This window comes from Camelus ferus, chromosome 34, assembly GCF_009834535.1.
Source record: "Camelus ferus isolate YT-003-E chromosome 34, BCGSAC_Cfer_1.0, whole genome shotgun sequence".
Taxonomy (NCBI): Eukaryota; Metazoa; Chordata; class Mammalia; order Artiodactyla; family Camelidae; genus Camelus; species Camelus ferus.
Window position 1 is genome coordinate 5,358,233 of NC_045729.1, and position 23,248 is coordinate 5,381,480.

The 23,248-nt window shown below is 40.9% G+C and overlaps 1 protein-coding gene across 17 annotated transcripts in view; it reads left to right on the forward strand.

Moving 5' to 3' along the window:
- Positions 1-23,248, forward strand: part of LMNTD1 (lamin tail domain containing 1) — a 312,291-nt gene that overhangs the window by 221,156 nt on the left and 67,887 nt on the right. For all 17 annotated transcript variants that reach the window (XM_032473196.1, XM_032473194.1, XM_032473195.1 and 14 more), the window contains one exon: positions 3,054-3,130. In XM_032473196.1, coding sequence (XP_032329087.1) covers positions 3,054-3,130 — 77 coding nt within the window. The remainder of the gene's footprint in view (positions 1-3,053; positions 3,131-23,248) is intronic.

The window sequence follows — 23,248 nt, forward strand, 5'->3', positions numbered from 1 at the left end:
CGCAGTCTGGCGTGGAGGTGGGGGAGTGCTAACTTGTCTTTAATAAGCAGAAATGTAGGTTTCTCTGTACTCAGGATAATTCAGTAAAGGTTAAATGTCTGCACAGAAATGACTTCTTGACTTCCCTTATCCAGTTGTCCAGTCAGGAGAAGTTCCTAGGTGACAAATACCAGTGGACTGTTGGCATCACTGTCCTTACTCTTCTGTCCCTCTCATTCCCACCCTTTCCCTGGGAGTCTTACTCCCGTGGACAGTCTCGGCTGCCACTACTGCATAGAACTCTTTCAATGTCTGTCTCAGCCAGAGCCCCTCCATCAGTGAACCACTCTTCTCTTTCCAGTTGCTTTTGTGTATCTTCACTTGGCAAAACACCATCCAACATACCAGAGTTTACATGCAACGTTCCCAGCAGAGTCAGTTCCTCTGCTTTCTGTCTGTGGGACCACCACCTCCGAGGTTTTGCTCTTGGGGATCTGTTTTGCTCTTTGCTCTTCCTGAGTCCCCTGTTGCCCATTATTTCTTCCTATAAAAGTTGAATGTTTAAGGGCTTTGAAAACTGTAAGCGTACTTGCCCCTTCATAGTCAAACTTCTTGAAATATTTGTCCATATTCACTGTACTCATATTGTTCCCTCCTGCTCACTTCTCAACACAGTGGAATATGGCTTCTGTCCACCAAGTGTTACTGAAGCTGTTCTCATCAAGGTTACGAATTACTTCCTTGGTGCTAAATTTGATAGATGTGTCTCAGTTGTCAGCCTAATTTCTTGCAGACTTTGAATATTTAGTCCACTCCTTCTACTTGAAATGAATTCTCCCCTCAGCTCCTGTGACGCTTCTCTATCTCGTAGGCTGCTCCATCACACCATTCTTTTTAGGCTCCTTTCTTCTGCACTTTAAACAGGGTGTCTGATCTTCGGAGTCCTGAGTCTTCTTGTCTCCTCCCTCCACCTCCTCCTCTGAGCAATCCCATCAATTTCCACGGCTCCCATTACCACCTCTTTGCCCACGACCACCAGCTCTGTGTCTCCAGCCCCGTTCTTCACCTGAGCTCTCGAGACGTGCTTATCTACCTGCCTCTGGGCGCGTCCTCTTGGATATTCCACAGGCACATCGACTTCGACCTGCCTGAGACTGAACTTACCCAAATGCAGAAATACCCTTTCTCCTACTTCTCTTGCCTTAGTGAACGGTACCACTGAGAATCCACTTACTCAAGCCTGAAACAGAGGTATCAGTCTTAACTTCTCCTCTTTCTTCCTTATTCTCCAGTCAACATCAAAGCCGTCAACTCTGCTTTTGAAGTATTTCTTAAATTCAACCACGTCTCCATCCTTTCTGCACTGTTATGGTTCAGCCCACGGTGATATCTCCCATCAGTTCCTGCAACGGTCTTCCAAACGGGCTTGCTGTCTCCATGCTGGCCCCTCTCCAATCTGTTTTCTGGGCTGCAGCAAAATTCCTCTTTCTAAACATACAGATTTAATCACAGCACTTCCCGCTTTTCCTGCCAGTGTTCTCTCTCTCTCCCTCACGTGATTTGGGGGGCCCGTTAGTGACCAACCCCGCTCACCCCTCAGGCTCCATCTTGTTGTGGCTTTCTCACTCACTCTGTGCTGCTCGTCTAAGTCCCCAGACTGTGACAGTTCTCCACCTGTGGACGCTGTCCATCCCCATGAATCTGCTCCTCTCTGATTAGGCTCTCCTCTCTGCTTGTGACCCCTGCACCCTCCCCCTGCAGTTTATTCATCCAGCATGCTTTCTGAACACTAGCAGTACCCCCAGGCATTGTTCCTCAGGCACAGACCACAGCAGGGAGCCCAGTGGGCACATCACTGAACTCACGAGGCTCAGCGTCTACTGGATGGACAAACAAGCCAACTTAGGCCATTGGAGACTTTTGTGACAAGAGGGGACACTGGGAGCTCCAAGAGTCCAATAAGGGTGTCTCATGCAGGCTGGGGGCAGGAGGCTTCCTAAGGGCAGTGTTTAGCGTCAGACCTGAGACAAGGTAGAGAGGTAAGGAGCCAGGGAGTTTACGAAAGACCTTAAAATGCAAGTGTTTCCTGTCTCTTCTGTTTTCTCTTTTCTTCTCACTCTGCTTAACTCTTGTCCTTCTCCACGTCCCACTACCCCTATTCTTTAAATAAACCCTTTGGTTTGGATGGAAGTTAACTGCTTTTTTTTCCTTAGCTGGTGGCATCCAATTTCATATAAGCTCTCCCAGCCCTTGAGCAAACCCACCAGCTCCCTTTCTTCCAGTCTCTCCTCAAGGCAAAAATGAGGTAACCTCATTCCGGGTAGCAGCCCCACCATCTGTCTCTTGGACAAAGCTAACTTATAGCTAACTAGGGTCGTACCCAGACATCCTTTTTTATCCTTCTGCCGTACACATTTTCCAGTTGTCCATTTGTCTGATCACATTTTCCAACTGTCCACGGTGTCAAATTGTCTGTAAGAAATAGACAACCCATGACCTCCCGTCACTGTCCAAAATAATACAGCACAAATCAGGTGTAAGAAGGCTTATGTCATAGCTTTGGGATTCCTGTCAGACCTCAGGCTCAGCAGGATAGCATGTTGGTCAGGTTTCTGGGCTTTCTTGAGCCATAGGTCTACCTCACATGCAGTCAAAACTGATGATCAGCTAACTTCAGCCCACAAATAATCTGAACTTTCTACTTTTAAAGGGTCAGATCATGTTAAAAAGAATTAGTCCCCCTTTGGGTTTGTCATTTTGCATAGTCCTCCCTTAAGAAGTGGTCCCCATTTTAAAAGGTTCTATTAAGATGAGAAATATCCTAGGACAAGTTTGCAGCCTCCCCACCTCCAATCCTCCCCAGAGTGAAGAAGGGGTGCCCCGTGACTGGTCAGCGGCTGCAGGTGACTCTGCCTTGCAGTGGGAACGGCACCCTTTTCCTCACTCACTGCAGCCTGAAGGTTTGGGCACAGTGCTGGTGCTTATGCAGTGACGGACGCTAATTACTTCATTTCATTCTTTTGTTGGAACATTTTCCTACCTACTTGCAAATAATCTTCCCTTTCCTTTAACAGCTCCTCTCTGAAGAGACCAACAGGAACACATTTATCAGAGGAGCTGCCGTCTGAGCCCAGGAGGAGCCTATCTAGAGGTCAGTGTCCACCAGCTCCTGGTAATTTGCCTCTCAGTCTCTTCAAAGGGAGCTCTTAACAGAGGCAGATGGAGACTTACATTTAATTCTATGTGGTATTAAAAATGTAATTGTTTCATGCATAAAGGCAGTCATGTTTCTGTAACAGTGGCTTCATTCAGGGCTTTTGAGAGTGAGTCATTATTGCCAATTCTTAGGAGACTATGAGCAATTATTTTGGTGGTCGGAAGCAAAGGAAGAATCATAACACAAAGCTGTCTTTTTCAATTTTTGTTTTCGAAAAATAAAAAAGTACCTGAGTGCTTTAATCACGAGCACCTTTGTGATGACACTGGACATGGGGGCACTCTGTGCATCAGTGACCTGTGAAGTCTGTAGCCTTTTACCCAGCTTTGATGTCCTTTCACAGAGAAATTAACTGGTTGATGAAGACAAAGCGTGGAAAGGGCAGCTAATAAACCAAGATGTAGGTACTCGTACAGACCATCTGGTAACTTGATAGTACAAAGTGGCTGGAAATTCCAAGAAAAGGCTCAGCCATGCTGAGAGGGACTCTGTGCTTACTGTTCTTTAGCATGTCCAGCATACATTTGGAAATTTAACAGGAGAGCCCTCATATAGATGGGATCTGATCAAAGGAATGAGCAGAACCAAAATCGAACTGTGCTCTGGCCAACAAGCCTTATACCTTGGCTTCTTCTAATTCACATGTATGGGCTAGTGGAAGCTCTGTTTCAGAGACTACATAATAGAAAAGTAACAAATCTTCTAAATATCCAATAATAAAGTACTGGTTGAAAAATACACATAAAATCATTAAATGAAATCTTTAAAACAATAGTATATATATTAATATAACTACATGAAAAAGCAGGTTGAAAGTAGAATAGAATATATAACCCCATTTTTTGTGAAAGAAATATATGTAAATATACAGAGACACAAACATATATTATATATGTGTAAGTATTTGTGTGTGTATACGCACATACAGTCTGCCTATTTATTTATTCAAGGAAAAAATTGGAAGAATACACACCAAAATGTTGACCATTAAAAGTCAGAAATTTCCTAACTTCTCCCTGCTCACACATTATCTTCATCTGATGAGTTTTGGAGTCACTTGACTTTTTTCTTCTGCTGAAGAAAGTACTGAATTCATTGTGTGTGTGTGTGTGTGAGAGAGAGAGAGAGGGTTATTTTATGTAAGAAAAAAGTTGAAACTCTAAATAATAGAGTTTACTTAAAAAATAACAACTAACAATAGTTACTTTTAAAAGAGATATCTCTGAACTAGAAACCTGAAATAGTATTTAAAACCACCTGCGCATGTTAAAAAGAAAGTCCAAACAGTGTGAGAACAAAGTATTATTGACCGTTGGATTTGCCAGTTTTCCAACTATAATAACTATTGCTATATGACAATATTTTCATAAGCCAAAAATAGCTGTTAAAGTGAGTCATCGATTTAGAAGGGTAATTATACAGTAATCCCACCTCTGATATTGACTGCGTTTAACAGTCTCCAGAAGAAGAAGAGTAACACTGTATTCCCTTTACTCTAAGCCATTTGTTACTACAACGTTCAGAGAGTGTGCAGAGGAATTACGCATTTGGGGCTCTGCATTCATTTTATTGGGAAAACGAGGGAAGGGAGGTGTGTAGGTGTGGCTTCCAATCCCTGACTTCTCCCTTTGGAAGAATTACATTCCGGTTAATCCCTGAGGTAAGAGGCTGAGGCTAATACTTATCAGCACACGTTAGAGTATCCGTCAGGCATCGTACTGGTACATTTAACATTCATACCCACCGTGTAAGATGGGGATTTACCACTTAAGAGACAGAAGCTCAGAGAAATTTCCTAACTCCTCCCTGGTCACACAGCCAGTAAAGTCGTGGTACCAAAATTCATATTCAAGTCCTCCTGATCCCAGAGACTCTGCCCTTTCCAGTTAGGCCACAGTTACAACGTTTCAGGGTGGTAGGTTGTAATATTTTTCAATACTATTCAATCTCCCCTTTTTTATAAGAAGATGATACATCCTGCCCCATCGCCTTTGGACCTGCTTTGGCCATCGGAGTGTGAGCAGTTGTGATGGACACACTACATCCTTTAGGAGGCATCATGGGTTTTGTCAGTTCACTTATCTTTTCCCTCTGTCATATGAATGTCCCAAATAGGGAAGCACCTTCAATATGGATCCCGGAACATGAAGACATGTAGAGCAGAGCTGAGCAGGATTTTGGTAGCTGCCAACACAAAGCTGCCAAAATGTAAACAAGTGTGCGTTCATTTTCTATTACTGCAAACAGATGACCACAAACTTAACATCTTAAAACCACAATGTATTATCTCACAGATTCTGCCGGTCAGGTGTCTGGGCACAGAGCTATGGAGTACTGTGCTCTGGGTCTCACTGGCTGAAATCAAGGTGTCAGCTGCTGTTCTCATTTGCGGTTTGGAGTTCTCTTCTGAGCTCACTGGCAGAATTGGCATTGGCAGAATTTATTTCTTTTTGGTTGTGGGACTGAAGTTCCATTTTCTTGCTGACTGTCGGCCAGGGACTGCTCTCAGTTCCCAGAGGCTGTTCTCGGGACTTTTCAGTGTGGCATCTCTTATCCTCAGACCAACGATAGCACTTTGAATCTTGCAAGTCTCTGACCATCAGCTGGAGAAAAACATTTGGCTTTTAAAGGGCTCATGTAATTAGGTTAGGTCCACCAAGGTCTCCTTATCTTCAAGTCAGCTGATTAATAAAGAGGAGGCCCCTGGGCAGCCAGCAGGGCCCAGGCATGTGCACCACTGGTTTCATAAGAGGGGTCCAGTGTGGTGCTCCCAGGCACCCTGGGCAGTGCGTGAAAGAGCTGGGCAGGAAGGGCCAGTGCCAGGACAGGGGCACATGCCCAGGCTGGACCCAGAGGGCAGGGAGCCCCATGTGATCAGCAAAATCCCTTTGCCATGTGAGGTAACATAATCACAGGAGTAACACCAAGGGGTAGAGACCATGCGGGTCTTCTGAGAGTTCTGCATACCACAAAGAGAAGATTGTGTTGAAAGCCACAGAGATTTTGGAAGACTGATTTTTACTGCAGCAAAACTGACTAATGCAACCAGTTATCTGAAATTGTGTGTCTGTGCATATAAAAAAAGAGCACGAATCATAAGGGGCAGCTCCTGTACAATTAGGAGCTTAAAGGATGGGGAAGGCTAAATGAGTAGACAGAACTCCTGCCCCCAAGGTGGTAAGAACACAAAGAATTCTAAATGCCAAGGCCTCTATGTATTTTGGGATTTTAGTGTAGGCAAATGATAAGAATTTGGGGCATGAAAGAATGAATGTTCACATACAGTTGAGGGAAGCAGGGAAGGTTTCTTAGATTAAAGCACATTTGTTTGGTACCTGGAACTCTGGTTGGGCTGTCAGTCGTCATAAGTGGGAGAGGGCTTTCTTTGAAGAGACAGCAGCATGAGATGGCTTCAGGAATGTTGCTTCCATTGTGCATCCCAGTATCTCTGGTGATTAATGAAGCTACTAATAGTGTTCATTGTTTACTAAGTGCTTAACACACACCAGAAGTGTGTTAAGTGCTGTTTGTACATTATTTAACTAATTCTCATAACAGCGTCCCCATTTTACAGATGAGAAAACCAAGGCTTAAAGAGATTAGGTAACATATCCAAAGTGGCCCGGTCAGTCAGTGGCAGAGCTGAATCTTATACCTTTATCTAACTGATGAGAAAGTCTAGAAGATGAACAATTTGAGGCCACATTGCCTTTCTTGTACAACTTGATGTAATAATCCTTTTTTATGCATCTGCCACCAACGTTCCAAAGAAATTCAAACCCTCAAAGAGCCATATGGAGCCAACATAATCCTCACATAATATTTATAAACTGACAAATTTTAAGGAATCTAGTCATTTACAGTGCATCTCTGAGAATTCTTTTTAAAACCCATTTATCTTCTCTTATATTGGGGCATTAAAATTGTGCCTCTCTAATCTGAGGTACAAAACAAGTTCCAAAATCTCTTTGATGTAGTTTTTCTCTTGAAATGTTTTCTAAAAATAAAATATGGTCCTACAGTAATTATCTTCGTCACCATTCAAACTAAGATCTCTATTTAAATTTAAAACCGTATCTGATGAATTAAAAAGAATTGGTCTTTGATATTTTTATTGTGATAAAAATGTCACAGTGCCTTCCAAATCTACAGTGACATTAAAGTCGGAGATATGAAACTGCCATACATTATAGGATACGGGTGAGATTTACCAAAAACAATGAGCTTTCATTTTCGAGATGCTCAAGCAACGAGTTTCCTGGGCTCAAGTTATAAACTAGTATGAGCTGAAAAGGAAATGTCAGGTTTTTTTCCTTAAGTCATAAAACCTTTTCCCCCAGCTGTTATGAAATATTTCTGTGCCCTGTGTGGGAACAGTAATAAATTTTCATATTAGCAAAATATGACTCTGCACCAAGATGTTGTTACGTGCCTTATAGTCCTCAACCCCGGGATGAATTGAAGAGGCAGTCACCACAATGCAGTGCATTAGCAGAAGAGCACCAAGGTAAGGTCAGCTTGAGGACAGACTGCTAGCAAAATCTGCTAAAAAAGGAAAGTGGGGGAAGCCTTCCAGGGGTAGGTTATTTTCTACCAACAGGCAGAAGGATGGCAGGTGTGCTCCAGTTGTGATACCACCAGAGTGTCTTTCTCAGGCCTCTGGGTGGATGCCTTGCATTGGTGCCGAGAAGCAGCTCTGGAGAACTACAGGAGATGTTAGCTTTAGTAGAGACCCCAGTACTAAAGATTTTGAGGGAAAAAAAGTCACACCTGAAAGACATGAAGTTTGGAATTGTCCGGGCTTTCCTTCTGTTCAGAGCTAAGAGTAGTCAGAAACAAAAGGCAATGAGAAATGGAGCCCTTGCAGTTTTATCAAGTTGCTGTTGTATGCATGCATCAGCATATGAGCTTCTGAGCAATTAACAAACATGTTTCAAATCGTGTATTCTTACAAGAAATGCAGAGGGCCGAAAACATCTCCCATAATGACCACAGTAGCCTCCTGTTAAGCTTGACAGGAATCGGACCATAAAATGGGTAAAAGTTTAATTTGTTTAAACTGTTCTTCACTCCCTAGAAAATACTGCCAGCATCATGAACATGAGTTGTCAGGTAAAAATAGCTCATCTCGCTGAACAAGACTTAGGGGGACCAACCATCCTGGTTTGTCTGGGACCGAGGAGTTAAGTCAGGATGTGTGACTTTTCGCTGCCTCTGGAATCCCCACTAGCCTGGGGTAGTTACCAGGCAAATATGAATGGTAGGTCAAATAGCAATAAGATCAAACATTTTACTTTCTGTTTAATATGCTAGATTCATACGAAATTTAAAAGTGCCGAAAACCAAAAATCCTGGCTCTTTTATTTTTTTATTGTTTTTGTGTGTGTGTGTGTGTGTGTGTGTGTGTGTGTGTGGCTTTTAAATTTTTTTATTGAAGTGTAGTTGATTTACAATGTTAGTTTCAGGTGTACAGCAAAGTGATTCAGTTATACATATACATACATGTATATTTTTTCTTTTCAGATTCTTTTCCATTATATGTTATTACAAGAAATTGAATATAGTTCTCTGTGCTATAGATTGGTCCCTGTTGTTTATCTATTTTATACATGCTAATGTGTGTCTATTAATCCCCAACCCCTAATTTATCCCTCCCCGCCCTTTCCCCTTTGGTAGCCATAGTTTGTTTTCCATGTCCATGAGTCTGTTTTTGGTTTGTAGATAGAGTTTATATGTATATATATTTAGATTCCACATGTAAGTGATATCATATGATATTTGTCTTTCTTTGTCTGACTTGCTTCACTCAATATGATAATCTCTAGGTCCATCTATGTTGCTGCAAATGGCATTATTTCATTCTTTTTATGGCTGAGTAATATTCCAGTATATATATACACCAGTCTTCTTTATCCAGTCTTCTGTTGATGGACACTTAGGTTGCTTCCATGTCTTGGCTGTTATAAATTGTGCTGCTGTGAACGTTGGGGTGCATGTGTCTTTTCAAATTGTAGTTTTCTCCAGATACATGCCCAGGAGTGGGACTGCTGGATCATATGCTAATCTATTTCCAGTTTTGTAAGGAATCTCCATACTGTCTTCCATAGTGACTGCACCAAATTACATTTCCACCAACAGTGTAGGAGCATTCCTTTATCTCCACACCCACTTCAGCATTTATTATTTGTGCACTTTTTAATGATGGCCATTCTGGCTGGTGTGAGGTAATACCTCATTATATTTTGATTTGCATTTCTCTAATGATTAGTGATACTGAGCATCTTTTCATGTACCTATTAGCCATCTGGATGTCTTCTTTGGAAAAATATCTGTTTAGGTCTTCTGCCCATTTTTGATTGGGTTACTTGCTTTTTTGATATTAAGCTATATGCAGCTCTTTTATTTTTAACCTGACTTCTATTCCATTTTTTAAATTACAAATTTTTTGAGAAACTTAAAATGATTGTTTTTTTAGAAGTAAAATAATGCAGTAAAATATTACCTTCTTTCATAAATTGAAGGTATTTTTTCATAGCTCATAAGGAGTGACTCAGTCATTTCATTACTTTAAAGGATGTCAAAGCTTTTGTTTTAAAAATAGAACAAATAAATAAACCAATTGAAAAAGCACGAAATGAAATGACTCCTGAAAACTAATACCGTGAAAGAGAAGATGTGGTGATGTGAGCGAGAACTGTTGCATTAGCGATGCTAGTGATTCTAACTGGGGCTCTGCCCTGGGACGTGTTGAAAAGAAAGCCTCAAAGAAGCTGTGAGGCAGCGTTGTGTTGGGGGATACAGCAGATAGCTGCATATGTGGATTACCGAAAGGAAATGATGGGAGGGGCTGAGCTCTGTCCATTTCCTTGTACCTGGGCCTCCTTGATAGAGGACAAGCTGCAATTGAAGCGGGAAGAATAGGCGGATAGAACCCAGAAATATGCACCAAGACCTGAAGATCATCCTCTTTTTGTTCTTAAGAGCAGGGCCTCAGGCAATTCTGTTTATTGCATTAGAATTTAATAATAACTGAGTGGTTTTAAAAATACATTTTAGAAGGAACATTACATATGTTTGTGATTCATTCTAATTTAAAATATGAGGTGTTCTGTTTTCATTCCTTGTTTTTATATTGTGCTAACTGTACACAAATAGAAAATGTTTAACTGTCATCAAGTGAATGGAGCCAGAGACAATTGTGGTTTTGATTTTTTTTTTAAAGAGCATAGTTTATATACACCAAGAAAAAATGAGTAAATTAAATTTATTAAATGTTGTTAGGGTAAGTTATGTCCAGGTTGGAAAATAATACATTTTAATTTTGTTTTTTATTATTTTCCATTTCTCTAAAATGAACGTGCATTATTTTTAGAGTAGAACTAATATTTCAATAAGCATTGTTTTTTAAGAAAAATGAAACACTAATTACTTTCATATCTATTAGAGAAAGTGATAAATTAATAAGCATATTTTGACTATTGTATGCAAATAAAGAGGAAGGCGTGACCAATGCTCTCAAAAAGTGTAAAAGATATCAGGAAAGGCAGACTGAACCTGAAAAAAAGGAAAATCAAATATTAGACTGTGATTATAAAAGCCAGTGTTATTCAAGTTCACTCATTAAAAAAGTAATTTTAATATTCTTTTGTGCTATATGCTGCTTCATACACATACTGAAAAAAATTACTAGTTAAAGAATCTGCCTGCATCTTCGAGTACAAAATATGTTCCAGAATGTGCCCCCCGTGAAAGCTTTATATATAATTTCCCCAAACAGCATTTAGCCTAAAATAATCCAATTTGCCCCAAACATTGTTGAATGCTTACCTTGTATTCATTTACTTCCATCTCTCCTTTTGTCATTCATCTCACTAATAGGCATCTATGTTGAATCTCCCTATTTTATGGAGTCACTGGAAAGTAAGACCAAATAGAAAAAGAGAAAAGGACTACATTTTTGGATTTAAAACCATTTTTGAGAGCTTTAAAATCAATTTTGGATTCTAGTTAGATCTAATTCGATTACAATTCTAATCATTTGAGTCAGTCATTTGCATTTTGAGCTGAAGATAGATCACCCATAATGTGGTATTTCTCTTTACCCATCTGTAAAATGGAAATAAAGTTGATTATGTAGAATCAAGGTGATGCTGTGACTTCCACTTGATGAGAAGAATTACCTCCTTTAAAACAAGTCTTTGTGGAAAAATTAAACATCAAAGCAATTATAATGATTGACCACTATGTTTTTAAAGGAAGTCTTTTTTTTATGAACACAGTAAATACAAACAAAAAAAAAGGAGGATGGGAAGGGATAGACGGAATTTCAAAATTGTAGAATAGATAGACAAGACTATACTGTATAGCACAGGGAAATATATCCAAGATCTTATGGTAGCTCACAGAAAAAAAAAATGTGACAATGGATATATATATGTTCATGTGTAACTGAAAAATTGTGCTCTACACTGGAATTTGATACAACATTGTAAAATGATTATAAATCAATAAAAAATGTTAAAGAAAAGAAAAAAAAAGAGAGACCGTTCCCTCAATCTATCAGCTGAAAATGATTTTTCACCTTCCCCGAGAAACCAAGTTTGTTATTGTTACTATGGCAACAGGTTGTTAGTATGAAGACTAGAGTGTCTCTGACCTGCCTGATTATTGAACAGAAGGAAATAGAACATTCTATTTATTAGTATTATTTTTATTTTAAAATTAAAAAATCAAGGGACCTAATGAAACTTACAAGCTTCTGCACAGCAAAGGAAACCAGAAATAAAACAAGAAGAAAACCTACGGAATGGGAGAAAATTTTTGCAAGTGAAACTGACAAAGGCTTGATCTCCAGAATATATGAGCAGCTCATACGACTCAATAAGAAAAAAATAAACAACCCAATCCAGAAATGGGCAGAAGACCTAAACAAGCAATTCTCCAAGGAAGACATACAAATGATCAAAAAGCACATGAAAAAATGCTCAATATCACTAATTATCAGAGAAATGCAAATCAAAACTACAATGAGGTATCACCTCACACCAGTCAGAATGGCCGTCATTCAAAAATCCACAAATGACAAATGCTGGAGAGGCTGTGCAGAAAGGGGAATCCTCCTACACTGCTGGTGGGAATGCAGTTTGGTGCAGCCACTATGGAAAACAGTGTGGAGATTCCTCAAAAGACTAGGAATAGACTTACCATATGACCCAGGAATCCCACTCCTGGGCTTGTATCCAGAAGGAAATCTACTTCAGGATGACACCTGCACCCCAATGTTCATAGCAGCACTATTTACAATAGCCAAAACATGGAAACAGCCTAAATGTCCATCAACAGGTGACTGGATAAAGAAGATGTGGTATATTTATACAATGGAATACTACTCAGCCATAAAAACCGACAACATAATGCCATTTGCAGCAACATGGATGCTCCTGGAGAATGTCATTCTAAGTGAAGTAAGCCAGAAAGAGAAAGAAAAATACCATATGAGATCGCTCATATGTGGAATCTAAAAAACAAAAACAAAAACAAACAAACAAACAAAAACAAAGCGTAAATAAAGGACAGAAATAGACTCACAGACAGAGAATACAGACTTGTGGTTACCAGGGGGGTGGAGGGTGGGAAGGGATAGACTGGGATTTCAAAATAGACTACACTATATAGCACAGGGAAATATACACAAAATGTTATGATAACTCACAGAGAAAAAAATGTGACAGTGAGTGTGTATATGTCCATGAATAACTGAAAAATTGTGCTGAACACTGGAATTTGACACAACATTGTAAAATGATTATAAATCAATAAAAAATGTTAAAAAAAATTAAAAAATTAAAAAATCAAGTCATTATACTGTCAAATGTTTGGGAATACAGGTGCAGTAGTCAGAACCACATTGCAAAAGGAAGCTGGGCAGGGGGCATTAAGAAAGTGCTCGTGGCTGGGCAGGGATCTCTTGGTTGGCCTGACTGGCCTCCCTTCACTTGGCCTCGTTGCCCTCTGTCTGGTTGGTGAAAATGCGGGGAAGAAAATCCATCCCCTCACCAATCAGCAAGTGCTTACTGAATGCATACCGTATGCCAGGTACTGTTCCAGTACTAACACTATGTTTGAACAAATGGACAAAAATTACCACTATCCTGGACTCGCCTCATGGTGGAGGAGACAGGCCAAAACCAAACAGGTAAATCCATACATAACACTGGACAACAGTAGCTGCTATGAAGACATAAAGCTTATTACTATGGTAATGGGAAAAGTTTTGAAAGAAGAGGGAAATACTGAAAAACTGAAATCTTCAAGAAAAAGTCATAATATTTTAATTTACCTCTAACCAGGCCTGATCGATGGAGATTAAATATGAATAAACTAGTACATTAGTCTTTTTTTTTTTTTTTTTAACAAACATAGACTGAATGGGAGCCTCTGTTGGTCAGGTACTGGGGTCATTGCTGTGCAAAGCGAGAGACCGACTCAGTTCTAGAGCTTAAAATATTCTCGGTCCTCAACACGGCTAATGGAATCCCCAGATTTAAGACCTCCAAGTCTTTTAAGACTGTATTTTGTACCTCCCTTGAGTAAATTCTTTAAAGTTTTCCAAGTATGCTCTATTGCTCTAAAAAATGCCTTTGGGATATTTTCATATAGTTTCTTACAGAAAAGAAGAAGGCTTAAAAATTTCACTATCTGACTTACAATTTTGCATAGCAAGTACTTTTGTGAAACTCCTGACTTTGGGAAGGTGGATTTGGAAAGAATTGGAACAGTTTTGTGAACAGCAGAGCTGTTCCTAGTAACTAAGCAGAGCTGAAAGGTTTGGAGTGTGCATTCTGCTAAGGAGCCCATGAAAAAGAGGTTCCACCGTGAAGAGAATTGGGAGGATGCAAGAGATTTGAGAAGATGCAACCAAACCCTCCCTTCCCTGTGAAGGGTGTGCTGGCAGCAGATGACAGAGCTGCAGGAACGCTGGCCCACCCAGTGTGGCAATTTCTGTGTTCTTACCGGATTGAATGTATTCTTTATTGTCTCATAAAGAGCCTCGCACAGACTTGGCAACTTCGCTGGACAACATGTAGGCACTATATTTTTATGTTGCCATAAAACAAATGCAGAGATTGTGGTAAGCACACTTGCTGTTTTTTTGATCATCTGCATTCAGCATGGATTATAATTGAACGGTTTGCTTTCTTTACCTGGACTGCAGATCATATTCTGCAAATGACTCCAAGGTGCTTTGTCAGTACAGTATGCAGCAACATAGAAATGTTTGCTTTACAGCAATAGCCAGGGTTGAGCAAAATAGGGCGTTCACACAGAGCTCTTGGGAAATCCTGATTCTAGAATCTTGTGCAGATACGTTTCTAAGGGTTTACAAGCTGTTCTCTCCCTCCTCTAAAGCTTTTGTTGTTGTTTGGGTTTTTTTGTTTGTTTTGTTTCGTTTCAAGTGCTGGTTAATCTTCAGACTCTCAGGGTCTTGTCCTATTGCCCTTGGGTTAATCTTGCTAACCCGGATTGGAACACGACTGCACTGTGTCCAGGGCCTTTGAGAAGCTCCTCAAGCTGAACAGTTGACACAGTGAGACCTACAGCAGTTTGATGAAGCCTTAGCAAAAAACCATTCACAGAGGAGCTTACCTGGCCCTGTGCCCAGATCTCTCTTTCCCACCCCAATTTTCCACGTACCCCCATTAACTCTCTTCACACTGAGGCATTTTCAGTCCTTTCCAAGTCAGAGAATATTGGCATTAAGAGCCGTTATTAGCCTGGGTTCTGGGTGGTGGAACACCTTGTTTCAGCCCATTTCTTCTAACAGTACAGCCTGTACCCAGGAAGGTGGCAACAGCCCTTCGGAAGATCCTGTCTGTTAATTAGTGGCAGAGCTCACGTGTGCACAGGGGATATTATGACATGTTCCCTCTGAAGGGTTATTTGTGTTCACATTCTAAATCCTGAAAAATTGAAGTCAAAATGTTAATAAGCTAATGAGCCTGACTATAATTTTTTTTCAGATTTGGAAACTGATTTTACTACTTTGTAGAATTAACATAGTCTCCCTTTCCTTCCCACCTTAATTCATTCATTTTTGAACGTGCAGACCAGGGAGATTGTACACGCTGTAATTTACTCCATCTCAGCACTGCCCGCTGCTTGGTTCAGGTTTGCAGCATCGGTCTGCCTCTCTCAGATTCTCCTTGTTTTCCTTAATTTCCAGCCTTGCCTGGATCTGGCTCATCCTTGCCTAGATGTGGGCTCGTCTGCCTTTCCTTTTTTATTTATTTGCCTTCCACAATCCAGACGCAGGCCCAGCGACTTCCTTTAGCTGCCATTGAGCCCTCAGGAGAGCAAGGGTTGCACCTTTGACACTAGAAGCACTTGTCTGCCTTCAGCACTTTACCAGTTTGTATTATTTAGGTCGGGTCATCGTGACATACTGCGTCATTTCTTAAGCTGCTTTCTTACATCCTTGCCTGAGATTCTTTTTGATTAGTTGTAAGTGTCAGAGTCACTTTGGCCTCACATTGGAGTAAAATCTGCTCTCACAGGCTGTGTGTATCTGTGTCTGTGTGTGTGTTTGTAGTGTGTGGTGTGTGGTGAAGGCTAGTGGTGGGGTGAAGCAGTGAAGAAGAAGAGTTGTGCCTGTGGTATTGCCAGCTTCTCCCAGTCCCAGGAAGGATTTGAAATACACCCTCAGCACCCTTGTCCTTCCACTCCTGAGAAACTCTGGACTTAAACTGGGCAATCACCCACTGAGATTTCCCAGAAAATGGGGCGTTTCCCCAGAAATTGCTAACAGACCAGCCCGGGTTTCTCTCCAAATCCGGGCAGTCTTGGGGCTACTTGACAAATAAAAGCAAAGAATTTCTGGAAGTAGGAATTTGCTTTGGTAAAGCCCCAAACCTGTCGGGGCTGATTTTTTTTTGTTTTAATTTTCAGCCTGGTCAAAATGACTAATTTTTCAAATCTCCCCAGGAGCCTGTGCCATGTGTGAAGGAGGGATATAATGAGCAGAGAGGAGTATTTAGATGTTCAAATGTTACTGACTGAAAATGTATGGAAGTGAGCAGATCATGACCTGTCTTTTCATTGAGAGCACACTGAAGGTGAAGGATCTGTACACAGTGGGCACTCAGAAAACATTATTAATTTAAAGACCTTTGATATTTAATGTTTGCTGCTTACCAAAGAAACTTTCGATAGGGATCTATATATACTAAAATGTTTAACAGTAACTTCCAGAACTCTGTAAGCAGCAATCAGGCAGAGAGAGGGACTAAGCAGGGCTCAACAAGCCCCAAGGGAGGGCTGGAATGAAGGACACAGGAAGAGCCTGTTGAGCCTGCCTGGCCTATGGACTGGCATCTCCAATGGGCCACCCTAATTTGGTCCCATGGCCCCAGGCTTTGAAGGGTCACTGTGAAAGGTGATCTGAGCCCCAGGTGCTATGGTTGCTGACCTGGCCTGACCTCTCTCTCTCCCACGTCTGCCTGGGCCCCCGAGCTGGGAAGCTGTCACACTCCCAGAATCCAGTAACTCAGCAGGTGTCCCAGTCCTGGTCAGGACCTGCCTGCAGGCTGTTGTCCTTGCTGACCCACACCTAACAGGAAGCATGAAACTGGGCAGAAGCTATTTGCCTCTGTGCTCGCTCACGTTCCTCAGCCCCTCCTCTGTACCCAGGGAAGCATGTCCCCTTAAGGTTCGGTCTGGCCTGGGACCAATGTCAGTCAAACCGGGACAGAGAGAAGCTGGGAAGGTTTTGCCCTCTCCGACCCCCACCCCCTCCGCGCCAAGCTCGGAAGGTGGGGTGTGTAGTTAGCCTTGCAGACATATAGACCAAGAGACCCAGAAATCTGGGAGGAGTCTCCATCCGGCCTGTGCTGCACCAGTCCCTTCTGTACAGCTGTGTTTATAACTTGAACTTTGGTTGAACACATCAGCGCCCTGACGTCCGACGTTGCACGTCAGCTCAGCTGGCTACCGGGGCCCCGCCTCGCTGCCTCGCTTTTACTTAGCCCTCATGCATTGCCTCCAGCCTTTCAACAGACTGGTCACTTGGCCCCACAATGAATGAATGGGTCCCACTCCCTGCAGTCATGCTTCTCCTTGCTCTGGTGCTCCCTTGGGTGTCTACCGAGGCTGCACTAGAACTTGATGTGACCGCACTCACTTTTGACTGTCTGTCTGGGCTATTGGCTAGCCTCTGGAAGGTCAGAGCCTTATCTGGGTCAGTTTTCACAGCTGTAGTTCTTTTTTTCTCTTCTTGCCTACTGGCATTTGCCACTGAGGTCCCAGCACACGTTTATGTATCTGTGTGCATGATGAGAGCACACGCTCTTCTCTTCTGCCTGTTAGAGCTGTTATCTGACCCACTGTCCAGACCTCGTGCTGCCCCCAGCTGGCTGGAGTACTGGCCAGTCCTCTCCTGCTTGGCTGGCCTCCTCGTCCTGATGCTCCTAGCCGAACCTCTGCTGTCACTATTTAAGTCCTGGCAGGACAGAAGGTCCTTTCAGACCATTTTTGTTCTTGGTGATTCTTTTACTTACCAGTCAGCATCCTGGTTTACTCCATCATCTTCATAGAACCAGGCGAATCTGGTCAAGCTGCATCAAGAATATCCATGCCCAGTAAATATTTGTAGACTTTGATTTGATTTGATTCGCCCGATTGTGACGTGCCTTGTAAGTTGTGCTCTAAGAAACTCAGTGAAGACGAACTGAGCTGAGACAAAAAAATTGGGTAATAGTTAACTGCTTTAAAATGGATTTATGAAAAATACCAACAGAGAGTTCTTTTATATAGGTTTCTCGTGCATTTCTAACTGACAGATGGAAGGACAGAGAAACAGTGTCAAGAACATAACTGATAGAAAATTATGCAGACATAAAGAAAGAGTATATTTAAATCAATAGGACTTGATTTCCAAAGTTTTATTCAGCGACAACTAGTCTGTAACAGCTAGATTAAAGAAAAGCTGCACCAGAGACTAATTTGTGCATCACAGATGAAGTTTCCTATATTCTCCTTAAACCTCCAACTCCATGTCCTCTTGACATTTTTTTTAAATTGAAGTACAGTCAGTGTACAGTGCGTCAATTTCTGGTGGACAGCATAATGTTTCAGTCGTACATATATATACATATATTCATTTTCATATTCTTTTTCACTATAGGTTACTGTAAGATATTGACTATATAGTTCCCTGTGCTGTATAGAAGAAACTTGTTGTTTACCTCTTTTATATATGGTAGTTAATATTTGCAAGTCTTGAATTCCCAATTTATCCCTCCCCACCCTCTTTCCCCCCAGTAACCATAAGTTTGTTTACTGTGTCTGTGAGTCTGTTTCTGTTTTGGAAATAAGTTCATTAGTGTCTGCTTTTTTCTTTTTTTAGATCCCACATATGTCCAGCTGAAATAGAAGTAAGCCACTGTCACTCTCATCCTCCATTTCCTTCTTTTTTAATGAAAAAAAGTTTTTTTAATTGAAGTATAGTTGGTTTACAGTATTATATTAGTCTCAGGTGTACAGCATAGTGATTCAGTATTTTTACAGATTATACTCCATTAAAAGTTATTACAAGATAATGGCTGTAATTCCCTGTGCTGTACAGCATATCCTCGTTGCTTATCTATTTGATGCGTAGTAGTTTGTATCTCTTTATCCCCTCCCTCTGGTTTGCCCCTCCCCCTTCCTGCTCCGATTTGGTAACCACCAGTTTGTTTCCACGTCTGTGAGACTGTTTCTGTTTTGCATGGCCTTTCATTTGTATTATTTTTTAGATTCCACACATGTCCTGTCATACAGTATTGTAGTGTCCGTACCCTGACTCCTCAGCCTTTTTCTCTGGGAGGCAGTGCAGTAAAATAGGGGTGAACATCAGTTTAGGGCCTAAAAGGCTGTTTTGTCACTTGTTAGTAGAGAGGCATATAGCTAGATCAGTTATCTAGGTGTAAAGTAAATAGATAAATTATTGACGGTGTCTGTAAAATAAGGACCACCGTCTATCTCAGGGGCCTTGCAATGACCAGATGATAACATTTCTGTAAAGTATCTTGCAGAGTGTCCAGCTCAACACACAGCTGTTTCTTATTCCTTCTTCCTCCCCTCTTCCTGTTTTCTCCCACAGGAAGGGAAGCCCATCTCCGAGGCGGTCCGCTCTTCGTGCTGCCCGTTGCCCCAGCTCTCCCACAGCAGCTTCCCTCACATGTCTGCCCTCCCTTTCATGCTCAGCACCCCCCTCTCCCCGGGAACTTTCTCTTCTGCCTTTGCTGGGCTCTTGAGAATGACTTCTACCTATTTTTACTTGATTTCAAATGATTTTCTTCTTTTCAAAGCCAACCCACTAAAATGAGTGGTGTGTGGTGTGTTTTCATCCCCAGTTTTCTCACTATATGTCTTCTCCTTAATTCTTAATATGGCCTGCACAGACGTTTAAGTCCCTCTAGAAGGAAATTTCCAGAGTTTAGAATGTTGTCCTTCTGGCTTGGTGGGATTACTATAGTAACTTCCTTTTTTTTTTTTTTTTTTTTGAAATATAGTCAATTTACTAGTACCTTTGAGGTATTGCCCATGCTCATCAGATGATAGGAATGTTTTTGCATGTATAGAGTTAAATATGTTAGAACTATTGCATTGAAAAGGCTGCCTAAGAGAGAAAAGAAGATACAAAGAATTTAGGTCATAAAATTGAAAATTATGAAATCTTATATTTTAATCAGCACTAAAAAGTTGTATTTTTGAAACAAGATATAATCTCTAAATCGGCCAATGTAATATTCTATAGGAAATGAACTCTAAATTTAGATGATACAAAGAAGGAAGGAAGGAAGGAAGTATGGAAGGAAAGAAAGAAAGAAAGAAAGAAAAGAAGGAAGGAAAGAAGGAAAGAAGAAAAAGATTGAATTGTTAGTTTCCCTTTAAGAAACATCTGTTATTATTTTACCGATTTTGCATAGACTGAAACCCTTCCAGAAGCATCATACGTTATACATTTGGTAAATTACAGCACTTTTACCTAATTGCTCTTTTAGGAGTTAATGACCCCCTTTGCCGCTTTGTCTAAGGAACCTGATGTGATCAGCATGGAAAGGGCGTGCTAAGGCTCACACATTGCTTTGTAAATTTACGTTTAGTTCAAAATTAAGTGCAATTTCAAAGTGTCTTTTTTTTTTTTTTAACTCTAATCAATCTAGTGTACTCTAAGCATTGCTTAAACTTACACATTTGCGAAAATCTGTGAAGGTGACTTTGGTGAATGGATTTTTGTCTTTAAATAGACTCAGCTTGCTGTAGATGCAAAATGACTACTTGTGCAGAATCAGCCATGGAAATTCACTGAATGTGCCCTTTGCACTCGTAATACTGAAAATCACAGCATAACCCGAAGGACCTCATTTAGCTAAGAAATCAGTGTGTGATTTATACAGGTACTGTGTACAAACCTTATCAGACCAGAGGTCCATGCCCAGCATGCTTCTCTGTTATAATAATTATTTGTAGAGGTCGATTTGTGGACTGGATTTTCTTTTATTTTTGAATAAATACTTGATTTCTTGGCCAATTAAAAATGTGTAAGCTTCATATAGCTTAAAAATAACTTTCTGTAAAAAGATGAATAATATAGTTCAAAACTACTTCTCTATTCATAGAATCTGAGAATTGTAGAGCTGGAAGAGATCTGAAAAAACTATGTATTCCAATGCCCTTACTCGACAGGCAAGCATAGAGAAGCCCATGAGAGATCAGGTGACTTGCCAAGGTCTGTTTCTCCCTGCAAATCTGTGACCAAATTAGGATAAGAACTTAGTTTATGAGATGCTTGATTCCATGGGGAAAGGGAGGCTCATACACACTTACAAAGGGATTCTTAAAGAATTGAATAATTATTTCATCCATTTCATGCCAATATAATGCAGAAGCAAACAGATTTATCTTGGAAAGCCATTATTATAACTAGTTGATTTTTTGTGCATATAGAGTATCCTTTCCCAACTGAATTTTGTATTCATTGTCACATTTCTTTTAAATGAAAATGAGTAATTTAATAATTCTTTTCAATTTGAGTTTTACAAGCTAAGGATTTGATTAGTTCCATTGATAGAAATGTCTTAGGCAAGTGTGGTGTATGAAAATTATGAGAAAACTTCCCCACATGATCTAATCATTTAAAGTACTCTCCACTTGTATATAAATACAGCCAGTGCTGAGGTGGATTGTTAGTTTTGCTAATTACAAACAATATTATCTGTTCACTGTAAGAAATTAGCTACTAGTTTAACCTAGTTTTTGTGATTATTTATAACTGACAATAACGGAAGTAATGATAGAATTGAATGTAGAACTATTTTTAAGTCGAACTTTTCACTTCAATCAGTCTGTATTACAGGATACAGTGTTTTATAGTATAAAAACTCAGAGGATTTGCTTATGGTGATAGTTCTCTGAAATGTGTTTCCTTGCTGCATATTTCCAGTCCACTTTTTCCTCCTGTAATAATCTAAGCCAGGGAGTATTGAAAAACCAGGACTTTGGGTTACATGGATACCTGGGTGTTCATGGATAGCAGACATCATTCCCAATCCAGCTACCCCTCTAAAGGACTCAAGAAAACACAAGTTAAAAAAAGAGAGATCCCAGGGCCAGGTTGGGCAGCCCATCAACAGGAAAGCAGAAGACCATTTAAAAGGGAGACTATATCCTATAAACCAAGATGAATCAGGAAAGATAGACCAATCAAATGACAAATTAGGGGCAAATGAGAGATCAGAGCAACTGGAGAGGCTGGGAGAGATCAGAGAAGGCTGAGAGGGAGACAAAGGCTAGATGGTTTTAGAACCCACTAAGAAACACTGAACTCCAGTGGCCACACACTGTCTTGCTGGGCTGGGATAGACCTGCCACCACACCCACCACCACTGTGTCTCCTAGTTTTGGATTCATCATTTATTCAAAAAACGTTAATCTTGACACTGTGATTTTATTTCTGATCTCTAAATGTCACTAGCCAAAAATTAGACCTTCCTTCCTATCATCAAAATTATTATATATAATGCAATAACCAAACCAGGTTTCACCCTCATCCGTGATAACCCTGTAAGGAGAATCCTTTCTCTGTCCTGGTTGACACGTCCCTTCACCACCTACCCTCAGAACACAAGCTAGGAACCTGGCTCCTTATTTCACAGTAGTTAATATTTACTGCGGACCTCTTATTTCCAGGCACTTACACATATTCACCTTCTTCATGTGCATTACAACCCCTGGGAGGGAGGTAACCATATCCCAGTTTAAAAGGATAATCCAGGGTTCAGAGTGGTTAAGAAGTGTGCCCCAAAATAGACAGCCTCTGCATGTCCCAGTCTGGGTCTGAATCAGTTGCTGTGGTTTCAAGCCCAGACTCTTCCTTATGCTGCAATGTCACCCTGTTGTTCAGATCTAATGTTATGTGGCCCATTTTACCATGTCATTGCTGAATTAGCACAGCTCCCCAGTCACATGGCTGCTTCTTAGCCACGTGTAATTGTGCCCTTTTTTAGCAAGCTGGGCTCAGCAGGTGCTTCGGTCTTTCGAAAATGCAAAGTAATAATGCATGAGCAATCTAACTCTTGAGAGCGGGAACGTATTCTGATGGTCACCACCCCCAGTCCTGTCAGCTTTCTTACTGTAGAGCCTCCGTTGCAATTATTCCTTAGTTTGACTGATGCCTCCGGTCCATTGATGCTGCCACTTTCTCATAATCTTCGCTGCTCTCTTAACTGGGCTTCTCTTTATACTCAGCTGACAATTCACAACCCATTAGTAAAATAATTTACTTGAAAACATGCTCAATTCAAATACAGTCCCCACTCTTCCTGTACCTGCCTGGCTAGACCCCAGTTCGTGAGTCTACCAGCTATCTTCTCTCTGCCTGTACCTACTGGAGATTATGTCGCAACTGTCTGCTGGTTGCACTTTAAATTTGTGACCCCACGCCTTATATATGCATCCACATTACTGCCAAAGGGCCCTCCTACCTTTCCCTAATAAAGTTCCCTTTAGAGTGTT